At 38.2% G+C, this 24652-nt stretch overlaps 1 protein-coding gene across 1 annotated transcript in view; it reads left to right on the top strand.

Annotated features, from left to right (window-relative positions):
• The window catches only part of DOK5 (docking protein 5), a 484210-nt gene that overhangs the window by 420722 nt on the left and 38836 nt on the right, over positions 1-24652 (top strand). Inside the window, exon 6 of the mRNA XM_053694882.1 lies at positions 12395-12530. Coding sequence (XP_053550857.1) covers positions 12395-12530 — 136 coding nt within the window. The remainder of the gene's footprint in view (positions 1-12394; positions 12531-24652) is intronic.

Genomic DNA, 24652 nt, shown 5'->3' on the forward strand with positions numbered 1-24652 from the left:
ATCGGACGTGATTCCCTTTGCTTGTTTTCATATGAGACCTCTCCATTTTTGTATGCTGAACCAATGGTGCTGGGATTATACAAGGATATTACAACTAATATCCTTAAATCCCAATGTTCGACTTTCTCTGACTTGGTGGTTAGATCATCATCGTGTAATTCTAGGGGCCTCTTTCGTTTGTACAACTTGGACTGTGATCACAACAGATGCAAGTCTTTCAGGTTGGGGAGCTGTTTGGGGATCTCTGACAGCACAAGGGGTTTGGAAATCTCAAGAGGCACGATTACCAATAAATATTTTTGAACTCCATGTGATTCTCAGGGCTCTTCAGTTTTGGCCTCTGTTGAAGAGAAAACCGTTCTTTTGCTTTCAGACAGACAATATCACAATTGTGGCATATGTCAATCATCAGGGTGGGACTTACAGTTCTCAAGCTATGAAAGAAGTATCTTGGATACTTGTTTGGGCGGAATCCAGCTCCTGTCTAATTTCTGTGGTTCATATCCCAGGTATAGACAATTGGGAAGCAATTACCTCAGTCGTCGGACTTTACATCCAGGAGAATGGTTTCTCCACCCAGATGTGTTTTCTCAAGTTGTTCAGATGTGGGGGCTTCCAGAAATATATCTGATGGCATCTCATCTAAACAAGGAACTTCCCAGGTACCTGTCCAGGTCCAGACATTTTCAGGCGGAAACAGTGGATGCGTTGACACTTCCTTGGTGTTATCAACCAGCTTATATTTTCCCACCTCTAGTTCTTCTTCCAAAAGTGATCTCCAAAATCATCATGGAGCAATCATTTGTGCTGGTGGCTCCAACATGGCCTCACAGGTTTTGGTATGTGGATCTTGTTCGGATGTCCAGTTGCCAACCTTGGCCACTTCCATTAAGGTCAGACCTTCTATCTCAAGGTCCATTTTTCCATCAGGATCTCAAATCATTAAATTTGAAGGTATGGAAATTGAATGCTTAGTGCTTAGTCATAGATGTTTTTCTGACTCTGTGAATAATATTATGTTGCAGACTCATAAATCTGTTTCTAGAAAGATTTATTATTAAGTTTGGAAGACTTACAATTCATGGTGGTCTTCTCATAAATTCTCTTGGCATTCTTTTACAATTCCTTGAATTTTACAGTTTCTTCAGGATGGTTTGGATAAAGGTTTGTCTGCAAGTTCATTGAAAGGACAAATCTCTGCTCTTTCTGTTTTATTTCACAGAAAGATTGCTAAACTTCCTGATATTCATTGTTTTGTGCAGGCTTTGGTTCGAATCAAGCCTGTCATTAAATCAATCTTTCCTCCTTGGAGTCTTAATTTGGTTTTGAAGGATTTACAGGTTCCTCTGTTTGAGCCTATGCATTCTTTGGACATTAAACTACTTTCTTGGAAAGTGTTGTTTCATTTGGACATCTCTTCTGCTAGAAGACTTTCTGAATTATCTGCTCTCTCTTGTGAATCTTCTTTTCTGATTTTTCATCAGGATAAGGCAGTTTTGTGGACTTCATTTAAATTCTTACCTAAGGTTGTAAATTCTAACAACATTTATAGAGAAATTGTTGTTCCTTCCTTGTGTCCTAATCCTAAGAATTCTTTGGACAGATCTTTACATTCTTTGGATGTGGTGAGAACTCTGAAATATTATGTTGAAGCTACTAAGATTTCAGGAAGACTTATAGTCTATTTGTTATCTTTTCTGGTTCTAGGAAAGGTCAGAAGGCTTCTGCCGTTTCTTTGGCTTCGTGGTTAAAGCTTTTTGATTCATCAAGCCTATTTGGAGTCGGGTCAAGCCCCGCCTCAGAGAATTACAGCTCATTTTACTAGATCAGTTTCCACGTCCTGGGCTTTTAAGAATGAAGCTTCAGTTGTTCAGATTTGCAAAGCTGCTACTTGGTCTTCTTTGCATACATTTACTAAATTCTACCATTTTGATGTATTTGCTTCTTTGGAAGCAGTTTTTGGTATAAAAGTTCTTTAGGCAGCTGTTTCAGTTTGATTCTTCTGCTTTTAATTTAATTTTTTTCCTTTCATTTATGAGATTAAACTTATATTTTGGGTTGTGGATTAATTTTTTCAGTGGAAAATGGCTGTTTTTATTTTTATCCCTCCCTCTCTAGTGACTCTTGCGTGGAGTTCCACATCTTGGATATTGCTATCCCATATGTCACTAGCTCAATTACATGAAAGAAAACATAATTTATGTAAGAAATTACCTGATAAATTCATTTTTTTCATATTGGCAAGAGTATAAAGCACAATTATTTCCAAATTCCTTTGTTAATGCTTTATTACTCCTTTCTTTATCACCCCACTTCTTGGCTATTCATTAAACTGAATTGTGGGTGTGGTGAGGAGTGTATTTATAGGCATTTTGAGGTTTGGGAAACTTTGACCCCTCCTGGTAGGATTGTATATCCCATACATCACTAGCTCATGCTAATATGAAAGAAATTATTTTATCAGGTAAGTTCTTACATAAATGATGTTTTTATGACATTTTTAATTAACTATCACCTAGATTACGAGTTTTGCGCAAATAGGGTTTGAAAATAATGCAAAAAAGTTGCGTTATTGGACTTTCCATAGTGCTGCCATTAAGAGTAACTGAAAAGCCTCCTTGTGCTGTGCGTTATGGTGCGTTAAGCTCCCTACCCCACAAAAGCCAAGGGCTTAGTTTATGTGCTTGTGCATACTTTCCCCCATAGACATCAATGGGAAAAGAGTGTTAGAAAAACATCTAACACCCGTGATCACGGAATGGAGATCGCCGTAACGCAACCCCATTGATGTCTATGGGAAAAAGAAAGTTACATTTAAACCTAAAACCCTAACATAAACCCCAAGTCTAAACACCCCTAATTCGCTGCCCCCGACATCGCCGACAGTAAATAAAATTATTAACCCCTAATCCACCGCCCCCGACATCACCGACACTAAATAAAATTATTAACCCCTAAACTGTCGCCCCGACATCGCCAACACTATTTAAATATATTAACCCCCAAACCACTGGCCCGCCACATCGTAACTAATTAACTAAAACTGATGATAAAACATTTTTTAGATACATTAGTCGAAATAAAAAAACAAAAGAAGAATGGTAAGATCAAGGTAGATATGTGTGAAAAGTTAAGGAAACATCAGACTGCCTTTATTATTAATATGTATATTCTTTTAAACATGTGGAAGAGATAGGAGAACTCTATTAGAGTAAGTGATTAATATCCTTTTGCAGAGGATGACATTTTATTGGCATTATTAATAATACAATAAATATGTCTGTGGATGCTATTAATATTGATCTAAGGTTTTTAAGACAGTTCTAAGGTTTGTGTTAGCTGCACCATTAGCTAACCCTGATAATCAGTTACGGTAGATGGGAGTTGGTCTGGATGATATGAGACTTGCTAAAAATGGGCTATAGTGAATATTTTGGTTACTATTGATATGTAAATGTGACTTCATTGGTAGAAAGATAAATTATTTTTAAAGCACTTACATAATGTCAAAATGTATACAAAATCCAAGATAGCGGGGTTTAACTTTAGGATGACATATCTCCAACTAATCAAATGTATTTATTTGACTGTATAACTAAAGTAATCAACCACAGAGTAGAAGAAAATATACAGTTTATTATCTAGGTTTTATAAAGCATTTGACACCTTAACAGCCAATAAATTAATTTGTATTCTGCGCTGCCTTGTATTAGACTTAAAGGGACAGTCTAGTCCAAAATAAACTTTTATGATTCAGAAAGGGCATGCAATTTTAAACAAATTTTCAATTTACTTTTATCACCAATTTTGCTTTGTTCTCTTGGTATTCTTACTTGAAAGCTAATCCTAGGAGGTTAATATGCTATTTTTTTAGATCTTGAAGGCCACCTCATCTGAATTCCTTTTGACAGTTTTTTGCCATTAGAGGGTGTTAGTTCATGTGTGTCACATAGATAACACTGTGCTTACGCACATGGAGTTACCTAGGAGTCAGCACTGATTGGCTAAAATGCAAGTCTGTCAAAAGAACTGAAATAAGGGGCAGTCTGTAGAGGCTTAGATACAAGGCAATCACAGAGGTAAAAAGTGTATTAATATAACAGTGTTGGTTTTGCAAAACTAGGGAATAGGTAATAAAGGGATTATCTTTTAAAACAATAAAAATTCTGGTGTAGACTGTCCCTTTAAGAACAGTAAAGTGAGTGTAATGTTTTAATAAGGATAGACATTCAAATATTTTATATAACAAGGAATATTCAAAAAAGTGACAAGCTACTAATGTTGTACCTCAGGGTTCATTAATGGAGCCTGTTTTGTTTAATATATTTATCAGTGAAATTGTTAGCAAGATATAATGGAAGGTTCTGTATTGTTGCAGATGATACAGACATATATAACATTGTTAACATCCCAGTAGGGGTAGTTTAAATGAGTAATAATATTAATAAATCGAAGCAAGTGAGTGGAATGTTTAACAACTTAAATTGCAAAATTATGCATTTAGGACACAAAACCCCAAAGGTTAATGATATACTAAATAGTACTTACGTACAAATATAAAAGTGTAATTAGACTTATTACAATAGAAGGTTTGTAAAAAATGCAGTAGCACAGCTGGAGAGGCAAACAAATGATTGTTTGTACAGGTATAGGCAGAAAAAAAAGTTATTTTGCCACTTTATAGATGAATATTGTGTATGATTACACAACATGTAATCTTAAATGAAGAGCTTAGAGAATAGACAGGAGAGATTTAATATGATATCAAAAGTCGAGCATGAAACAAGTGGTTATGATTTAAAGTCGGTAGTCTTCTATCCAAAAAAAATAAATAAAAAATAGATCAGTGGTGTCAAACATATGGCATGAGTTCCCAATGTGGAAAATTTGCTTTCACTTTGCCTCTGGTCTGCCACCATAGTGTTTGGTTTTATTTGTTGCAAAATACATTTGTCTTATGAATCCATATTGTATATCAATAATTAAATTCACATTTTTCATATATACTCTAAGTTTAAAAATAAAAATTACTTAAATGTCTCATTAATGTTAAATTTAAAAAGTTTCAATGAGAAATTTTTAGAAGAATAGTACTTGTCAGTGCACATGCTTTCAAAAAGTTTTGCTATCCCTGCAAGATTTTAAGTATAGATGCTAAGGTCAAATATTGTAAAGGAATTTTAGGAATGTCTTCAATCTGAATAATGTTACCCTGAAAATAATTGCTGTTTTTTCAGATAGCAATATAGGTAGGCAAGTGTAATCTTCAGAGTCTTATCTGCTATGAAAATATATGTTTTACTGTATACCAACTATACTGGATTTATAAATTTGTAATAATAATAATAATAATGTCTGAGTCAGGTATAGGCAGACTAAGATGAAGGGATAGAGATCTATTTTTACTAGACTTGTTTACAATCCATATTGTAGCTGGAAACAAAGGGTGGAGGAGAGTAGCTTGCAGTGATTGTTGACTGTAGGTCTGGTCTGTAGATTGTATTGAATTTCAAGGTTTGAAAATGCTGTTCTGTTTAGATGTAACTGTGAGGCTAGGTGGAAGTCTCTGGCGAGGTAGATTTTGAGGAAGGGCAGCTTTTAAAACTGGTGGAGAATGTAATAGACTGAGGAAGAGAGATCCTGGGAAAGGTACAACTTGAGAGACATCCTGAGAAAAGAAAAAAAGTTTTCTTCAAATGGGAAGCTAATTAATCAAGCATTGATTTTGATAGGGATCTACATATTTTAAAATACAGATTGCTTATTTTAATACATTGGGCCCTATTTATCAATCTGTGAAACCAGCTTTGGGGGCCCCAGTGTTTCAGGCTCACAATAATGTTCCTGAAATGCCATTTAAGTAGCAGCAGTTTGATTGACAGCTCCTGCTTGTACACGGTTGGCCACACGAGAGCAAGGGGTGGCATTGTACTAGAAGCTGTTTGTGCAATGTTAAATGTGGGCAGTGTATGATGCCACTTGAAGCGAGGCCAGGCAGGCAGGTTCGCAGTAGCGAACCTTGTCTGTCTGGCCAATAATAAATGCTTTACTTTACTAGTTTAAGCATATCCTATAAGATTTAATAAAATAAAAACAAGATATTTGCTTTAATTGTAAAACACTTTGGCTTCTTTATAGTGTTTTCTTTGTGCACAAATGTATTTAAAAGTTGCTAAGTGTGACCTAAGATTACTAACTAGGTGCCTGTCTCTGCATTAAAAAAGGCTCAATCTGCTTTTATTTATATATTGAAAATTGCATTGCAATAGTATGCATACGATTTACATTTATGTCCCATTAACCCCTAGACACTGTTAGGATGTTCCATGACATCCTAAAAGCACTGGGCTTTAACACAGTTAGGAAAGCATAGAACGTTCTAGTTTTTTTGGTATCCTGCTACCTCCTGCTTCTAGGAAACAAATAATCGGACTGGGGGAAGTGCCTAGCATAGTAGGCTGTCCCCATGATCTGATTCCGGTGTTGAAGTCACATGATCCCATTGACGATGACGTGACTTCCTGTTTCCTGAAAATGTTTACTTTGGGAACTTTTTTCAGATTGTGAACATTTGCCCCTGTCACAAAGTTGTTGAGGTATTTATTTATCAAAAATCTACATGATTTTGTTTTATTTAACAATTGAACATAGTAACATATTAGATGAGGTTGAATAAAAGACTGAAGTCCATCGAGTTCAACCTATACAAATCTAATATTCCTTACCTTGTTTGGACCCGGTTTGGAAGAAATTGTCTCTGATATTACGGGTGGAAAAGGGTTTTTTCTACCTCAAGATAAGAAGAATAGGCATAAAGGACGTCAGAGTAATTTTCTTTCCTTTCGTAACTTCAGAGGAAAGCCTTTCCCTTCTTCTTCCAAGCAGGAACAATCCAAGTCTTCTTTGAAACCCAATAAAAGACTGAAGTCCATCGAGTTCAACCTATACAAATCTAATATACTTACACAAAGTCTCCAGTTGAGCTTAAATTAATGCCATTAAAAGGTGACCAATTTAACACAAAAATCATATCCCTGAATTCTGTTTCTAGCCAGAAATGTATCCAAACCATTTCTTTCCTAAGATATGGGGAGTCCACGCCTTGAGTAATTACTTTTGGGAATATCAGTATAATTCCTTCTTCTGAGACGGAGGTGGTATCCTTCAGATTTTAGCTTGAACACCTTCATGTATTGTTAAAAGAGGTTTTAGCTACTTTAGATGACTCCAATACCCCTGTCGTTGTCACGACTAAGTAATCTAGTAAACTTAATAGTTTCTTTGATGAATCTTCCACTTCTGAGGTTTTTCCTGTGCCCGACCGTGCTAGGGAGATTATTTTACAGGAATAGGAGAAACCAGGGGTTTCTTTTTCCACGTCTCCCATTTTTAAGAAAATATTTCCTGTCGAGGATTCTATTAAAGACCCTTGGTATACTGTACCCAAAGTTGAAGGGACCATTTCCACTCTGGCTAAGAGAACCATTATTCCTATTGAGGATAGCTGCTCTTTTAAGGATCCAATGGACAAGAAGCTGGAGGCTTATTTGAAAAAGATTTTTGTTCATCAAGGTCTCCAATGACAACCTGTGGTGTGTATTGCCACCGTGACTAGTGCGGCATCTTATTGGTTTTGACGCCTTGTCTGATTCTCTTCAAGTAGAGACTTCCTTATATGAAATTCAAGATAGGATTAAAGCTCTTAAGTTGCCCAATTCCTTTATTGCAGATGCCATTTTACAGGTTGTTACACTAGGAGCTAAAACTTCTAGTTTTGTTGTCCTAGCCCGCAGGGCGTTATGGTTGAAATCCTGGTCTGCAGATGTTTCCTCTAAAGTCAAGCTTGTTTGGACCCAGTTTGGAAGAAATTATCTCTGATATTATGGGGGGAAAATGGTCTATTCTACCTAAAGATAAGAAGAATAGGCCTAAAGGAGTCATTTTCTTTCCTTTTGTAACTTCAGAGGAAAGCCTTTCCCTTCTTCTTCCAAGCAGGAGCAATCCAAGTCTTCTTGGAAACCCAATCAGTCTTGGAACAAGGGGAAACAATCAAAGAACCCAACAGCTAATTCCAAATCAGCATGAAGGGTTTGCCCTCAATCCAGGATCGGATCAGGTGGGGGGGAGACTTTCTCAGTTCTCTTAAGCCTGGATACGAGATGTCCCAGATCACTGGACTGTGGACATAGTATCCCAGGGTTACAAATTGGAATTCAATATTTTTTCTGCCAGAGGCAGATTCCTTCTCTCAAGATTATCTGCAGACCAGATAAAGGTGGAGGCGTACTTGAAATGTATACAATATCTTTCCTCCCTGGGAATGATAGTTCCAGTTCCAAGGCAGGAACAGGGGCTCGGGTTCTACTCTAACCTATTTGGGGTTCCCAAAAAAGAAGGAACTTTCCATCCCATTCTAGACTTGAAGTGTCTAAAAAAGTTTCTCAAAGCTCCATCCTTCAAGATGGAGACTATACACTCCATTCTTCCTGGAGAAGGGATTGTCAGTCAGTACCCTGAAGAGTCAGATTTCTGCTTTATCAGTTTTACTACATAAACGTTTGGCGGATGTGCCAAATGTGCAATCTTTTTGTCAGGCCTTGGTCAAAATCAGGCCTGTCTTTAAGTCTGTTGCTTCTCCTTGGAGCCTTAACCTTGTTCTGAAAGTTTTAAAGCTGGCTCCGTTTGAGCTATACACTCCATTCTTCCTTTAGTACAAGAGGGTCAGTTCATGACAAACATAGACCTAAAGAATGTGTATCTTCATGTTCCTATTCCCAGGGACCATCACAGATTTCTGATATTTCCCTTTCTTAAAAAAACATTTCCAGTTTGCGGCCCTTCCATTTGGTCTAGCCATGGCTACCAGAATTCTTTCAAAGGCTCTGGGGGCTCTTTTGGCAGGGCAGTGATCTGCTCTTGTGGAATTGCTGTGGCACCCTACCTGGACAACATATTGGTTCAGACGCCATCTGTTTGAGCCATTGCATTCCATAGACATTGGGGCCCATTTATCAAGCTCTGTAAGGAGCTTGTGGGCCCGTGTTTTTGGCGAGTCTTCAGACTCGCCAGAAACTGCTCCATAACCCTGTCCTCCTGCTCTGATAAGGTGGACAGGAATTGCTGGAAATCAACCCTATCGTACTCGATCGGGTTGATTGACACCCCACTGCTGGTGGCCGATTAACCGTAAGTCTACAGGGGGCAGCGTTGCACCAGCAGCTCACAAGAGCTGCTGCTACAATGCTAAATATGGAGAGCGTATTGCTCTCCGCATTCAGCGATGTCTGTCGGACCTGATCTGTACTGTCGGATCAGGTCCGACAGATATATGATATATAGGCCCCATTAAGTTGTTATCTTGGAAGGTTTTGTTTCTTGTTGCTAATTCTTCTGCTCGAAGAGTTTCAGAACTCTGAGCTCTGCAGTGTGATTCCCCTTATCTTATTTTTCATGCCGATAAGGCGGTTCTTCGTACTAAGTTAGGTTTCTTTCCTAAGGTTGTTTCTAATAGAGACATAAATCAGGATATTTTTGTTCCTTCTCTGTGTCCTAATCCTTCTTCTTCCAAAGAACATTTGTTACACAATTTGGATGTTGTACATGCTCCTAAATTCTACTTACAGGCGATTAAGGATTTTCGCCAGTCCTCTGCCCTCTTTGTCTGATCCTCTGGAAAACGTAAGGTCAGAAAGCTACTACTACTGCTCTTTCTTTTTGGTTACAAAGTATAATTCGTTTGGCTTATGAGACTGCTGGACAGCAGCCTCCTGAGAGAATTAAGGCTCATTCCACAAGAGCTGTTTCCTCTTCTTAGGCTTTCAAAAATTAAGCTTCTGTGGAACAAATTTGCAAGGCTGCAACTTGGTCTTCTCTACATTTTTTCAAAATTTTCCAAATTTGATACTTTTGCCTCGGCTGAGGCTTCTTTTGGGAGAAAGGTTCTTCAAGGGGTTGTGTCTTCTGTTTAGGACTGCCTGTCTTGTCCCTCCCTATTTATCCATGTCCTCTAGCTTGGGCATTGGTTCCCAACAGTAGTTACTCAAGCCGTGAACTCACCATATCTTAGGAAAGAAAAACAAAATGTATGCTTACCTAATAAATTTCTTTCTTTCTGGATATGGTGAGTCCATGGCTTCACCCTTTAATTGAAGACAGTTGTTCTTTTGACTATAACCTCAGGCACCTCTACATCTTGTGTTACTCCTTTTTCTCCATTTCCCTTCGGTTGAATGACTGGGGGTTGTGGGTAAGGGAGTGATACTTAACAGTTTAACTGTGGTACTCTTTGACTCCTCCTACTGGCCAGGAGTGATATTCCCAACAGTAATTTCTCAAGCCATGGACTCACCATATCCGGAAATAAATACATTTATCAGGTAAGCATACATTTTGTTTTTATAAATGTATCTAAAGTATTGGCATTCACTACCTCCTTTTGTAATGAATTCCACAATTCTTTTGCTCTTACAGTGAAAAAATGTTTCCGTTGCAGGAGATTAAATCTCTTTTCCTCCAGCCTTAAATTGTGACCTTTTGTCACAAACAATTTTCTTGGCATAAACAGAGCTTCTGCCATCTCTGTATATGGGCATTGAAAATATTTATATTAAGTAATCATGTCACCTCCCAAGCGCCTTTTTTTCTAGAGAAAACAAGCTGATAGAAGACTTGACTAACAAAGGTAGCTATGTCTTCAAAATAAATCTGTAGTTCTTATTTTTCCCTAAGCATTATGAGAGCAGCAGTCTGATTGTATAAAGGGAGATGTCCTGAGCTTCATTATAGCAACAATTATGAGTCCATGTTGATGGGTGTAATTATTCCTTGCTTTTTTCTCTAACTGTGGACTGCAGCTACCTATGACTTACAGATATGTTTACATTGAGAGGACAGAGAGAGAAAGAAGAGGATCTTATATTGCTGGGACAGTTAAAAATTGTAAGAGAAAAGAGATTCTCGTATAAACTAAAAAAATGATCAATAATAGACTTTTCAAGTATTAAAACAATAATAATATAAGCCACTCAAGCTAAATTCGATATTCTTGTCATAAATTATAATCCTCCTCATATATCCCCAATTCTCATAGCTGCCAATCACATAAACATAACAGTACCTATATATATATATGTATATATATTTTTTTATATATATATATATATATATATATATATATATATATATATATATATACAGTAGGCCTCAGTTACACAAACGGTAAAAATTCCAGCATCTCAGCTTCTTGCGCTTCTCAACTCTCTAAGCGTGTGGCTCCAACAGTGTGTAGCTTGCGACTAGTGATGATGCAATCTAGGGGGAGGTACAGGCTCATAGTGAAATAATCTGTGCAGACACAAGCAAAATCCAACTGGTCAATCATAGAAGGAATGCAAAAAAAGATTTGCTCATGTCAAAATTAACCTTTATTCTGCAATGTTAAAAAGATCCACCGGCTTGCGCATTTTAGCTAACCGCTGTAGTCATAACCATATGACTATGGCGATTAGCTGAAACACGTAAGCCAGTGGTGCTACACTCATCTGTTCTATGTTGTATTCCTTCCCAGAGCTTTTTAACATTGAAGAATAAAGGCTACTTTTTGTATGAGCAAATCCTCTTTAGCATTCCTTCACTGTTAAAAATTGCCCATAAAGGAGAAAGGGAGAAAAAAACAAGAGAATTAGACATGTCATATTAATGATATATTTAAGGAAGCATGAATCCTATTATAAAAACACACATATTCAATAAATATTGCTCTATGCAATTAGAAGCACGCGAACATTAGAAAGATTAGTCAATTAAATTTAGAAAATGTTTTACTTTTTATTTTTTAGTTTGTTCATAGAGAAAAATCCACTTTATTTTAATAATTTTTTAAGATTAATTTACTAGTCCTCAGATCCCTCATTAATACTCTTGATTTGACAATTTTGTAGAACACCCCCCCAAAAAAAATAATAATATGTGGTTAGCATTACAATCAGAATAAAATATACCTCTGGTTTGCCTATTTGCTTTATTTTGCTTTTATATATACGTTTAAAATCCTAAAGACATATTTTAGTAATTAAGCATTGCGTTTGTATGTATTTTTTTAAATAATCCCTCACATAAATATCACTTTAAATGTGTGTATTTTTTTTTCCATAACATAGCAGCACGATATGAAATAACATATATCATCTTCACCTTTCTTGCATTTCTACTGATTGCTTTTTTTCTCTAAAGGACTGATAGCAGACTTATCTTTGCTGTTGTTTGTACAGGGCTAGAGTGTAAATAGATTTGAATGTGGTAGACAAACTTGGCTGTATGGTAAAGAAGAAAAATGTTTTTGGCTCTAGAATCTGAACCTTCAATCACATGTGATTTCTGTTTTATCTGTTGGCAGGATGTGTGACACAGGGGAGGGCCTGTTTATCTTCCAAACTAGGGAAGGTGAAGCTATCTATCAGAAAGTACATTCAGCAGCACTGGCAATAGCAGAGCAACATGAGCGTCTACTGCAAAGTGTCAAGAATTCAATGGTACGTGCTCAGTTTCTCTCAACATTCCTCTACGCAAAGTCCTCACAAACTCTGCAAGGCATTTTTTTTTTTACTTGCAGGAGGTTGATTTTCATTTTTAAAAATGTTGCTTGTTGAAATAAACAAAGGGGAGAACAGCATTTGAATACTATTTAATTGTAATGCACAATTCCATCACATTCATAAGACTTTTTTCTGCTACATTGTATCAAGACAACAACAGAGAAACAGCTGCTCAGGGTAGAACAAATGATAGTATTCTGATATTACTATTCGCCAGAGGTTTATAAAATAATAAGTTAGTAAATATGTAAAAGCATCTGTTTTGTGTGTTACACTTCATCTGTATATAGTAATATAATGTCATCTGTTACAGTGCCCCTTTAATATAAATAGGCACATGGCCCTGGCTTGTAGTTCAAATGCTGGAGATGACAACTGCACCCACTGTGTTCAAAGGCAGAGTATTATCATTATTACAGAACAGATAAATTCAAATTACACACTTCACGTTATGCTCTCTGCAGTGGGTGTTCTAATGGAACTGTGCTTACAAGTGCAACATAATACATGGGTATAATCTATTAGATACACTTAGATTTAAAGCAGTGTCAAGTCTGCAATAAAATATGCAAGCATCCCAGCTCTTCAAATTGTCACCCCCATGCTGTTGAATGTCTTATGATAATCTTATCAAGAGGAAAGTGTATAGTGTGATTTATTTACAGAATCTCCTTGATAATTCTCCAATCTGTTTGAATTAGTTCTCATATAGTAATATACTTTTTTATTCGTATTGTCCCTTTTTTGTGCAACATTTAATATCCATTTCATAGTCTTATCATTTTTTTATAACAAAAAGGGAATTGTATGTAAAACATTTGTCACATTAGGCAAATTAAATTGAGGACAATATTTAAAGGTAAAGGAGACTTAGGGGCCGATTTATCAAGCTCTGTATGGAGATTGATGCCTCTGTTTCCCGCACGAGCCTTCAGGCTCGCCGGAAACAAAAGTTATGAAGCAGTGGTCTAAAGACCGCTGCTCCATAACTTGTCCGTCTGCTCTGAGGCTGCGGACATAAATCAACCTGATTGAATACAATCTGGTTTATTGACACCCCTTGCTAGCGGCCGATTGTCCGCGAATCTGCAGGGGGCAACATTGCACCAGCAGTTCACAAGAACTGCTGGTGCAATGATAAATGCCGACAGCGTATGATGTTGGCATTTATCGATGTGCAGCGGACATGATAAGTTACATTGTATCATGTCCACTCGCACTATGATAAATCTACCCCTTAGAGTAACATTCTAACCAATATTGTGAAGTTGCTCCCTAAAATGAAAAATAAATGCTTCTAAGCAGCATTTGAATTTATAGTGGCAGTAAACACTATGGGTCAGATTACAAGTGGAGTGCTAATTAACACTTCTGCTCGAGTGCAAAGCGCGTTCATGTATTCTCCAATAAAAGTCAATGAAACAAAAAAGTTGAAAATAAACACCCTACTAGCTTGCAAACCCGATTGCATAGTTCCATGTGCGCTAACCAGACATGAAAATATGAATATTTCACATTCCAATGTTCTTCACATAGAAGAATATGTTCTATGTATTCACCAATAAATATTTATATATATATATATATATATATATATATATATACATATATCTGATGGAATTTTGGTACAATATATATATCTACCTATATATATTGGTAGATATATATAGAATGTCCAGAAAAAAAGCAGGCACTCACTGGGCTTTATAAATTAAAAGCATCCTTTAATACATATGATTAAAAAGACATAACGTTTCGGCACATATCTTGTGCCAGGAGGTTGAGGTGCTTAGTTGTACTTGTTAAGGTGACATTTGACAAAGGCACAAGATATGTGCCGAAACGTTATGTCTTTTTAATCATATGTATTAAAGGATGCTTTTAATTTATAAAGCCCAGTGAGTGCCTGCTTTTTTTCTGGACATTCTATCTACTACTAGCAGTGCACCGTGGCATACTATACTGATGGGGTAAGATTGTGCTGTACTGTTTGTATATATATAGATCTGCACTCACTGGACTTGTGTCAATTGTGATATTTATTATAGTGATGTGTCTGAGCAAGAATGCCCCTTCTTCAGACCAACCAGGTTGAAGAAAGGGCATCCTTGCTCCAAAACGTCACTATAATAAATATCACAATTGACACAAGTCCAGTAAGTGCAGATCTTTACTATATTGGATACAATTTATTTTTCTGACACCCTGGCAGTTGCTGTTTCTTTTGAGATGTGAGTGAAAATCCACTCTGACTGTTCTTTATAGTGTATATATACACACAAAACACGGAAGGGGTGCAAGGCCCATAGGGAAAATTACAAAACAAATTAATACAACACACAGAGAAAGTCCAGCACTCACTTGCAAGCACTGAGCTAAGATTAAAAAAATAGAAGAGTTAGTTACTGCATCTGGCCAAATATGACAAGCCCAGGTCAAGGTCTGTCCCAAAACATGGGTCCCTAATATAGCCATTCAATAGAAAGTAATGGGGCTCACAAGCAGGGGAAACTTTGCTGGATAGAGCGAAGTTAGCAGTGAGCAAGGGGTGCAGTTGTAAATTTAAATTCTGCATAAAAAAAACAAATCACATTGCACTGCTTTATGCTTATAGAATCTTACAATTGTCTCTATTTTCCTATGCATGTGTTTTTCAATTAGCGTATTACATTTCTTGCATATTTTTTCAAAACTTTGGCATCTTTTACTTTACAAGAAAACATAGTGAGAAATGTAGGGTGGAAATATTCACTTAATTATGCTTGGATTGAGACAATTTCATACATACATATGAAATGCCCATGTTCTGCTAATTTTACAAAAAGGCAATAACCCTTTGTATTTTTTACTTATAACTTTTACTTTTATGTCTTTTCTGCGCATCCAGTGTACTTCACTTATGAGTTATGCTTTGCATTGTTAATACAATTAATTTGCATACAATTCTTATGTTTTTGATAAAATATGTTTTTTGGCAAACAATTTTGTAACAATATGTATTGCACATTAACAATACAATCTTTTCCTGAGTGTTTTTGTGTGAATGGTTCAATTGTTCATTTTGTATGATTTTTAAAATTACGATTTTCATTGTGCACTTTTATAATGTCTGCATCTCCTTTCTATACCAAAATGCAATATTTGTTCCTTAGCGAGGAACTCTGTCTTCAGGGTAAAAAGTGGCTTTTCATTATTCCACCAGGGACATAGAAGTACTGGTGAGCATTCTTAAATAATCTCACCAACCCAGAGACATTTAGATCATTGGGCCGTGATCTCCATTTTCCGACAACAGCACACTAAACTACCAATGGATGCCAATCAACAAACACCAGAACCAATACACCAAACAAAATAATTGCACTAATGTAGAATGGTGGATTTGTGCTCTTAGTTTCCTTAAATAACACCCCTGTCTCCACCACAGTCAATCATAAATATTGACAACTTGACCAATATGCATTATTTCCCATAATCAATGAGTGCTTCCTTTTAAAATGGGTAATGGTGTTGAGTACATGTGTTTGTCTTGCAGTTTGATAGAGTCGTGTTTGTACATCAAAATAGGGTTTTAATGTAATAATTCATTTTTTATTAATATATGTATTGATTTTGCAACTGACAATATCTTGTAGATATGTTTTGTTCATGTTTTATATTTACATATTGATGGTGATGATGTAAATGTATACAGTATACATCAGTAACTTACCATAGAACAAGATACTGAGCTGTTATTCTTTCCTGATAGAGTATTTCTCTTTCTGTATGTATTTACAATATGACCCTGGGGAAGTCTCCCTTACAGGGATGGGGGAAACTAGATATGGACTGCTTGCCCATTGTGCTTAGAGGAATATGGCTACACCTCACTGATAAGGCCCAATGCAGGACCCAAATGACCATCTGGGATTGCCATGTTCCTTGTTCAGAGGAGGATTGTCTAGTATTTCAAGGCTAGAATGACCTTGTTTGGCTGGATCAGGCTGATGAACTTCAGGAAATGTATCCTTTGTGAAACGCCCACTTTTGCTAAAAGAGCACTGCTCCTAGGTGATAGCTCGCCATAGAGCAAGCTACTGAGCTATGTTTATTCCTGTTAGAGGGCTTTTTCTGTATATATTTCCAATTTGACCCTTGTGAAGTTTCCCTAAGGGTGATGCAGTAAACCAGACATGGACTCCTTTCATAATGTGCTTAAAGGAATATGGTTGCACCTCACTGACAAGGCTCAATGAAGGATAAAATTATCATCTGGGTTGTTATGTTCATAGGAAGATTGCCTGGTACATAGGGGCTAGACTGATCTTGTAGGACAGGACCAGACTGATATACTTCAGCAAACTCCTCCTTTGTGAAAAGCACAATTGGGCTATAGAAGGCTGCTCCTAGGTGATAATCTACCATAGATCAAGCTACTGAGCTGTTGTTCGTTCCTGGAAGACTGCTTCTCTTTCTGTATGTATTTTTTAATGTATTATTTGTTGTGAATCAAATGCCATAAAAAAGGGTCATTGCCATTGTTAACATGGGCTAACCATCTTTTTTCTGATCTAAGCATGCACAGATCCTTAGCATATATCTGTTTTCTGTCAATCTGTGGGTTTCAATTATTTATCATCAATTACCTTTGCCTGTTGTACTAAAAATATCCATTTTGTAGTCAATAATTATTTGATAACATGTGGTGATTTTTTTTTAGTTTATAAATGGTGTTATCATTTGGATTTTGATTGCTCCAATGTCAAAAAGGGCATATAAGGAGCCATTAAACAATCGATAAACACAATCGGAAAGATAGGAAGAAACCCCAATGTTAGTATAAATTGCAACATTTCGCAGTTTTTTGTCTGTTAAAGCCATTTATGGAAAGATATGTAGCATAGTTAGCCTGGAGAAGTCTGCAGTATGCATTATCAGTTCTGAGACTTAGAAAAGCCTCAATTTTCAGGACTATATTACGTTAAATAAGGGCACAATAAATAATGAAAGTATAGTGCAATGTATTTTTTTTAATTATGCATAATTAAACATTTTGGGCCAGATTACAAATTGACCATTAAATATCGATTTAATGGAATCGATATTTGCACTCCACTGAGTAATACCAGCGAATACTAATGTGTGCTGGTATTACAAGTTGAGAGCAATGCAAAGGTGACCTCGCATTGCTGGGAAGCATTGCGCTCACAAGAGCACACCCCTATAAGCTCCAGTGGGAGCCTCTTTCTCATGCAATGAGACATGGCATGAGAACTAGTGTAGTGAAGGGGGTAAGTCATGCAGCGATGGGCAGTAAATGTAAATATATATGTATATGCTTATATTCATATATATTTATGTGTTAATATGTGTATAGTCCAAACAGGAGAAAAGCACAGGAGCACCAGCGGAATTTAAAACCTTCAATATTTTTTACAAAATCATTTAAAATGAAGAAGCCATCACAATGGGAATGGTAAAAGGTGCAAAATAGTCAGCTGACGCGATTCGGCATATAGCCATACTCTTAGCTGCTCCTGTGAATCTCAGACTTTTGACGTTTTACCAAAAGGTCCCAGGTGCTCCGGAACTGTACTTGTACTTTTAATATGTTTATATACACATATTAACACATAAATATATATGTATATAAGCATATACATAAATATTTACAGGGAACACACAGTTTCCATAGACCGCAATGTTAAGGCGCTTTTTAGTGCCATTTTTTTTCTAAGATGCCAATTTTAGACCCCAAAACTGCCAAGTGCAGTTTTTTGTTTTTTTCTTAAATGGGAAGAGTCCACAGCTGCATTCATTACTTTTGGGAATTCAGAACAGAACCTGGCCACCAGGATGAGGCAAAGACACCCCAGCCAAATACCTCCCCGCTTCCCTCATCCCCCAGTTATTCTTTGCCTTTCATCACAGGAGGTTGGCAGAGAAGTATCAGAAGATTGAAGATAGTCTCTTATGGAGGGCAGTACTCTTCAAAAAGAGACTGGAGTTTTAAGTAATCCTGTCAGCCTCTCAGTGAGAGCATTGATGAAAGTTAGAGTCCGGAGATGCAGGGAGTGTCAGCTCTGCGAAACCATCCTAACTCATGTTAACAGCTCCTTGGCAATCAGCGTTGACGAGTTTCGCTGCCTGCCTTTATTCACTCAAGTCCATGTCAGAAGTGATGCTACTATCTGTCACACTTGAAGGGCCGTCTTTCTGTTCCATGGCGTAGATTCCGGTAAGATCGTTTCATTTTATTTCGATATGTGAATGCAAAGTTAACGAAAGAAGTTAGGGTCCCAGTGGGACTCCTTTATCTTATGGAATCAAGGATTTATATCTCCTGTGGGGGGTTATTGAACAGGGGGGACTTTAATCATGTTTGTTATGTGATTCTGTCTGCTAATGTGTAGTGATGATGCTTGGGCTCATGGCTATTCAGAACTTAATGGCCTTATCATCAGATTGAGCGGTCCTTTTGGACTGACGCAACTTTTTTGCTGGCTTACACGGTGCACTGTGTGACCAGGTGTGGTCACGTTGTAATTCGATTTCTGTATTCTGACCAAGTGACGACAGAGAGAGTCTGTTCATTAGTTGTCTGGTTCTCAGGAGGTGGTGAGTGCCCCAGCCATTGGGGGTGTAAGGTGCCATTAAAGGGACAGTATACACTCATTTTCATATAACTGCATGTAATAGACACTACTATAAAGAATAAGATGCACAGATACTGATATAAAAATCCAGTATAAAATGGTTTAAAAATGTACTTAGAAGCTTTCAGTTTAGCTCTGTTGAAAAGGCAGTTGGAAAGCCCACTGCAAGTGGGAAATAAGACACTCCCCCCTCCCCCTTCTTTTGCATATGAAAAGACCCTTTACACAAACAGGAGCAAGCTGGAGAAGGTAGCTGATGGTTAGGAGTCTGAAAATCAGAGCAATGTTTTTTAAAAATAAGCAAAATTATAAATTTTTTAAAAAACAAACTTTATGGGCTTTATAAATAGATCATCTACAAAACATTTATGCAAAGAAAAAATGAGTGTATAATGGCCCTTTAAGCTTTTGTCCATATTTGCAATCTCCATTCTGATTTTTTAGAGACGGAAATCTCCGACTCGGAGTATACATCTTGTGAGGAGTATGAAATGGCCCGGGTTATCCATGTCTATCAGTTATGTTCCGATTGCCACGCTAGAGTACTCTCTTCCACTGATTCAGGGAGCGTAGAGTGTGTTGAGCCATCCGCCTATGAGGATTCCATGTCCAGTGAGGCGTGTGCCCCAGAACCTTCTTTTGCTACAAAAGCAGGCGTCCCTATGGCTGTTACTCCTCTGGAAGGCGTCTTGTTTTCTCCAGAGGTTACGGCATGGTTCTGCATGACCGTATCTATGGTGCTGGCACATTTATATCTCCCAAGAGGAGTATTTTTAAGATACTGCCCGTGTTCTGTTAACCAGGGTCCATAGAGCATGAGATCACCTGAGTCTGTTCGACCTTCTGGGGAAGCGATGGGCTCTGAGGCTTCAGGGGCCTCTTCCTCAGGGCCGTGGTCATCCATCGATCTGGCGGGGGAACATTTTGCATGGTGCGCCACGTATCCGGGTGTGGTCACATTGTAATTCCATTTCCGTATTCTGACCAAGTGACGACAGAGAGAGTCTGTTCATTAGTTGTCTGGTTCTCAGGAGGTGGTGAGTGCCCCAGCTATTGGGGGTGTAAGGTGCCGTTAAGCTTTTATCCATATTTGCAATCTCCAAGTTATGAAGGATTCTGATTTTTTAGAGACAGACATCTCTGACTCGGAGTATACATCTTGTGAGGAGTATGAAATGGCCCGGGTTATCCATGTCTATCAGTTATGTTCCGATTGGTGTGCTAGAGTATGCTCTTCCACTGATTCAGGGAGCGTAGAGTGCAATGAGCCATGAGGATTCCATGTCCAGTGAGGTGCGTGCCCCAGAACCTTCTTTTTCTACTCAAGCAGGTGTCCCTATGGCTGTTACTCCTCTGGAAGGTGGCTTGTTTTCTCCAGATGTTACGGCATGGTTCTGCATGGCCGTATCTATGGTGCTGGCATATTTATATCTCCCAAGAGGAGTATTTTTAAGATACTGCCCGTGTTCTGTTAACCAGGGTCTGTCGAGCATGAGATCACCTGAGTCTGTTCAACCTTCTGGGGAAGCAATGGCCTCTGAGGCTTCAGGGGCCTCTCCCTCGGGCCGGGGTCGTCCATCGATCTGGCGGGGGAACATTTTGCCTTCCGTTATAGACTGGCACATCTTTGTGTACTACTTAGGCATGTTTTGACGGTGCTGGAGGATTCCAGTCCTACTGGGCCGAGGGATCCTTGGTCTTCTGTGCCGGAAGGCAAACTGGGTTAGATGTATGGGGAAGAAGCCAATCTCCTTGACGTCTCCGTTTTTCTTTTCTTTAAGTATCCGTTCCAGTTCTGAGCTTAGGAGAATGGGGCTGGTCCTTATGATCATCTGGTCCTGTTAGCGTGCCTATTCTCCTTGGGCATTCACCCGCGGATACTGCCTTCATTTTATTTGATGCAGTTAGGATGTGTTTAATTTGTTTTCCGAAACTCATGTATGTTATAGTTTTCTGTCTTGGAAACGTTTCTTCTCTGGAACTGATACTTGCGATTTTGTGGTCATGTGGGCACTTCCTCAGATGTTGTGCACCACTATATAATGAGATAGTTATGTTATAGTTTATGTATTGAATAAGTGTCTAGGGAGCGCCTCACAGTGGGCAGGGATATTGGATGACACTTGGCAGGTGTAGATGATATATAACAGATATATTTATTGAACAAGGTTAAAAAACAGTGTTAAAGTTACTCAACACAATGATATATCTAATCTCATAGATTCACATACATAAATAAAATCACAAAACATACATAAAAATATTCATGGATCCATGATTACAATAAAAATGTGATAAAAAACATATATTCCTGAATGGTAAAAGAAACTATCTCAAAATGGTAAATAGATAAATTTCCCCAATTTGGCTGATATGGATAGCAGTCCAAGATGGCGATCTAGATTCTAGTCTAGCAAGATAGTCTAGCAAGGACAATAAATTTTTTTAAAAAGTGTCGTGTCTCCTGGTGTAGTGAAAAAATTCCAGGTGTAGTGAAAAAATCAAAATGTGCGTGGATACTCCAAGTCCCTTGTCGGTGATCCAACCATTAATAAGTATATCCTATGGTTAATAGATGTGAAGGTGTCCAAGAAGGAGATAAAATGTTGTGTGCTTTAAAAATACAGCAAAATATTTAACAAAGTAGTATAACAAAAATGAGTGTCCTTATATTGATAAAATACAAAAATGTGAAAAAAATGTAAAATATAAAATATAAAATATATAAAAAGTGAGTCGTAAAAAATGTAAAAAAATTCCCAGTGTACCTGTGGAATACAAAAAAAGACAAATAGTGCAATAACGCTATAATATTCCTATGCTAGATGAAATGAGGCTTACCATCAATAGCCAACGCGTTTCGGCCCTTCCTTGGGCCTTTCTCAAGACTGTATGTTATAGTTTATGTTATCGATCCCTTCGGGGGCTTCAATTTTTCTTGGACCTTGGAAAGTTTTGGAGTGTTCTCGTACCAGGCGGGTCCTGGTCGGGCACTACCTGCTGTTCCTTATGGTTCATGTCACCCACATGACGCAGGTGTGCTGGTTACCCTGTTGGGTGCTGGGTTGTTCACTTGGATAAGTGTTTGTGTTTTCTTTTTCCTTCATTATAGAAGAAGGAGGTACTGCATTGGTCCCCCTCCCGTTCCTACTGTTGAGGTGGTTCTGGGATCAGAGCCTGCAGAGAGTTATCGTGAGAGGCCTTTTGGCCTTGAAACCGAAGTTTCTCCATTCCCATTGGGTTTGAGGTTTGGATGTCCTCTAGGCGTCGGGGTACCAGATGGATGGTGATTTTCATTTTCACTCTTGGTATCTTCTGGATGTCTAATTTTTGTGGCCTAGTCACAGGTACCTCTCATAGGTTGCTGAGGCTACGTGTCCTCTTCTTGGGGGGTCGGGTCATCTGTGTCTGGAAGTTCAGGTATGTCCTTATTATTTCCTCTTTTAGTATGTTGCACACTCTTCTATTGGGAGTGCAGCGGTTTGGGGGTATTCCCTTTTGTTTTTCCCCGGCATTTTCCCCTGGACGACTAGTCTGCCAGGAGTTGTAAGGCTCCCACTGTTTTTCCTTTGGGGTACAGGATTTCCAAGAGGCTGATCCTGTAAGGGTCTTTTTGGAGATATTATTGTCTTCTCATCCTAAGGGCTGGTTTGGAGCCTGTCTGTAAGAACTCCTTAAGTATTTGTAAGATCTCTGTAATACCACCTTAAGTATAGTTCCTCCTATTCCTGTATTCTCTTTATAAGGTCATTTCCTGCTTCCTATCAATGCTTGAATATTTTTTTCCTGCCTCCATGTGATTGTGGATCCTTATCTAATCGTACCTTAGACTACCTAAAGCTTCTTGTGTTCCTACTTATCCTGTCATCACACAGACACTGTCTGCCTGCTCAGGAAAGTTTCACTCTGCATAGAATCATCCTCCTGCTGTATCATCACTTTTGTTTGCCTTCACCCTGCTCCACAGCTGCACAGACTCACCTGTCAGCATAAGCTGACAACCAGGAGCTGCCTTTCTTTTCCGGATTTTCTCCAGATGAATACAGCAAACACAGACGCCCACCTCTCTACACGCTGTTACTAACAGCCAGCTCAGCATTCCAAGTCACTCTCCTCTTCACGCTGTATCTGACAGCGATTACTTCAAAGTCTAATCTCCTCAAACATCTCTACAGGAATTCCTCCTTTTTGCAAGCAGCTAAACCGCAAGTATATCTGTAAACACGGAATTAACCTATGCCTGACTGTTTAGACTTGTAATCTGTTTCTTACTACCAGCAACATTCCACTTCATTTAACTTGCGCAACTAACCTTGCTTGCTTTCTATATTCTGAAATCTCATGTTATATTGCATCTGAACTTTATACTGGAGGATAATTTGCCATTTCTCAGAGTACTAATTTGTGCTACATTTGCTAACCCTAACAATATCAGAGTTTATATTCACTTAATGGGAACTTAATGGGAAGTATTTACCATTTACTCCATTATCTAAGACACAGTCCTATATCAAGAATAATCATGTGCCACTGCTTGACTCTGAATCTTTGCTCTTATACACCTGTAGCCTAAACAGTGTGTGTATAATTATTACAGATGTATTAACTGCTACCTACCTCTAGCCCATTAAACCCTCATATTGTTTCTTGGGTTAAGATTTTCTCTAGCTACAACATCATGTTTTAAGAAGGTTTATTTAATAGCCATACACTGTCCCTTGTAACCTTCTATTTGAGCGTCAAATGTCCAGGGACATTGGGATGTGGGATGTACTGCCCAGGTTGCTTTATTCCGTATGAGGTCACTTGATGGTTCCTCAGGGGGTTAGAACATCGACCAGTCTCGGGTTCTGGGGGTTTGACTTATGGCCATGTCTCTTGTCTGAGATTTCGGAGTCCGGATCTGGACTGGTCCTAGGTGGTTCGATTTCAAACCTTAAGGTTCGGCAACATCCGCTTGTCTCTTCAGGGGAGATTTGGTATCTGCCTGGGGGTTACTTTTGCTGTCTCTATGATGGGTTCTTATGGTTGTTGCCAAGTGAAACTATTGCACATTGGTGCGGGCTCATGGTTGTTGGTTTCAACTAAGCTGTTGGTAACTTATCAATGGTTTTTACCATCTGTATCATCCCTTCCCAAAGCCTATATCTGGGGAAGAGGTTCCTTTGTATTTACCCTCCTTCAGGGAGGTCTCTGAAGTGTTACAGTTTCCCTTGAGGCCTCATATGTCCTTCTCTTCTCATTTTCCGAGGGGTTCTACTCTTCTTTGTGTGCAAGAGGTCATGGGGCAGGATTCTGGTTCTGGGACGCTGAAGTTCAGTGTCCTATCTCCCTTGTTTGGGAATGGTCCTTCTTAGGAAGGGAGATGTGTAGGGATTCTGGATCCTGAGCACATAGTATTTCTGTCATGGCAAGCAGAAT

Source organism: Bombina bombina, chromosome 1 (genome assembly GCF_027579735.1).
Source record: "Bombina bombina isolate aBomBom1 chromosome 1, aBomBom1.pri, whole genome shotgun sequence".
Classification (NCBI taxonomy): Eukaryota; Metazoa; Chordata; class Amphibia; order Anura; family Bombinatoridae; genus Bombina; species Bombina bombina.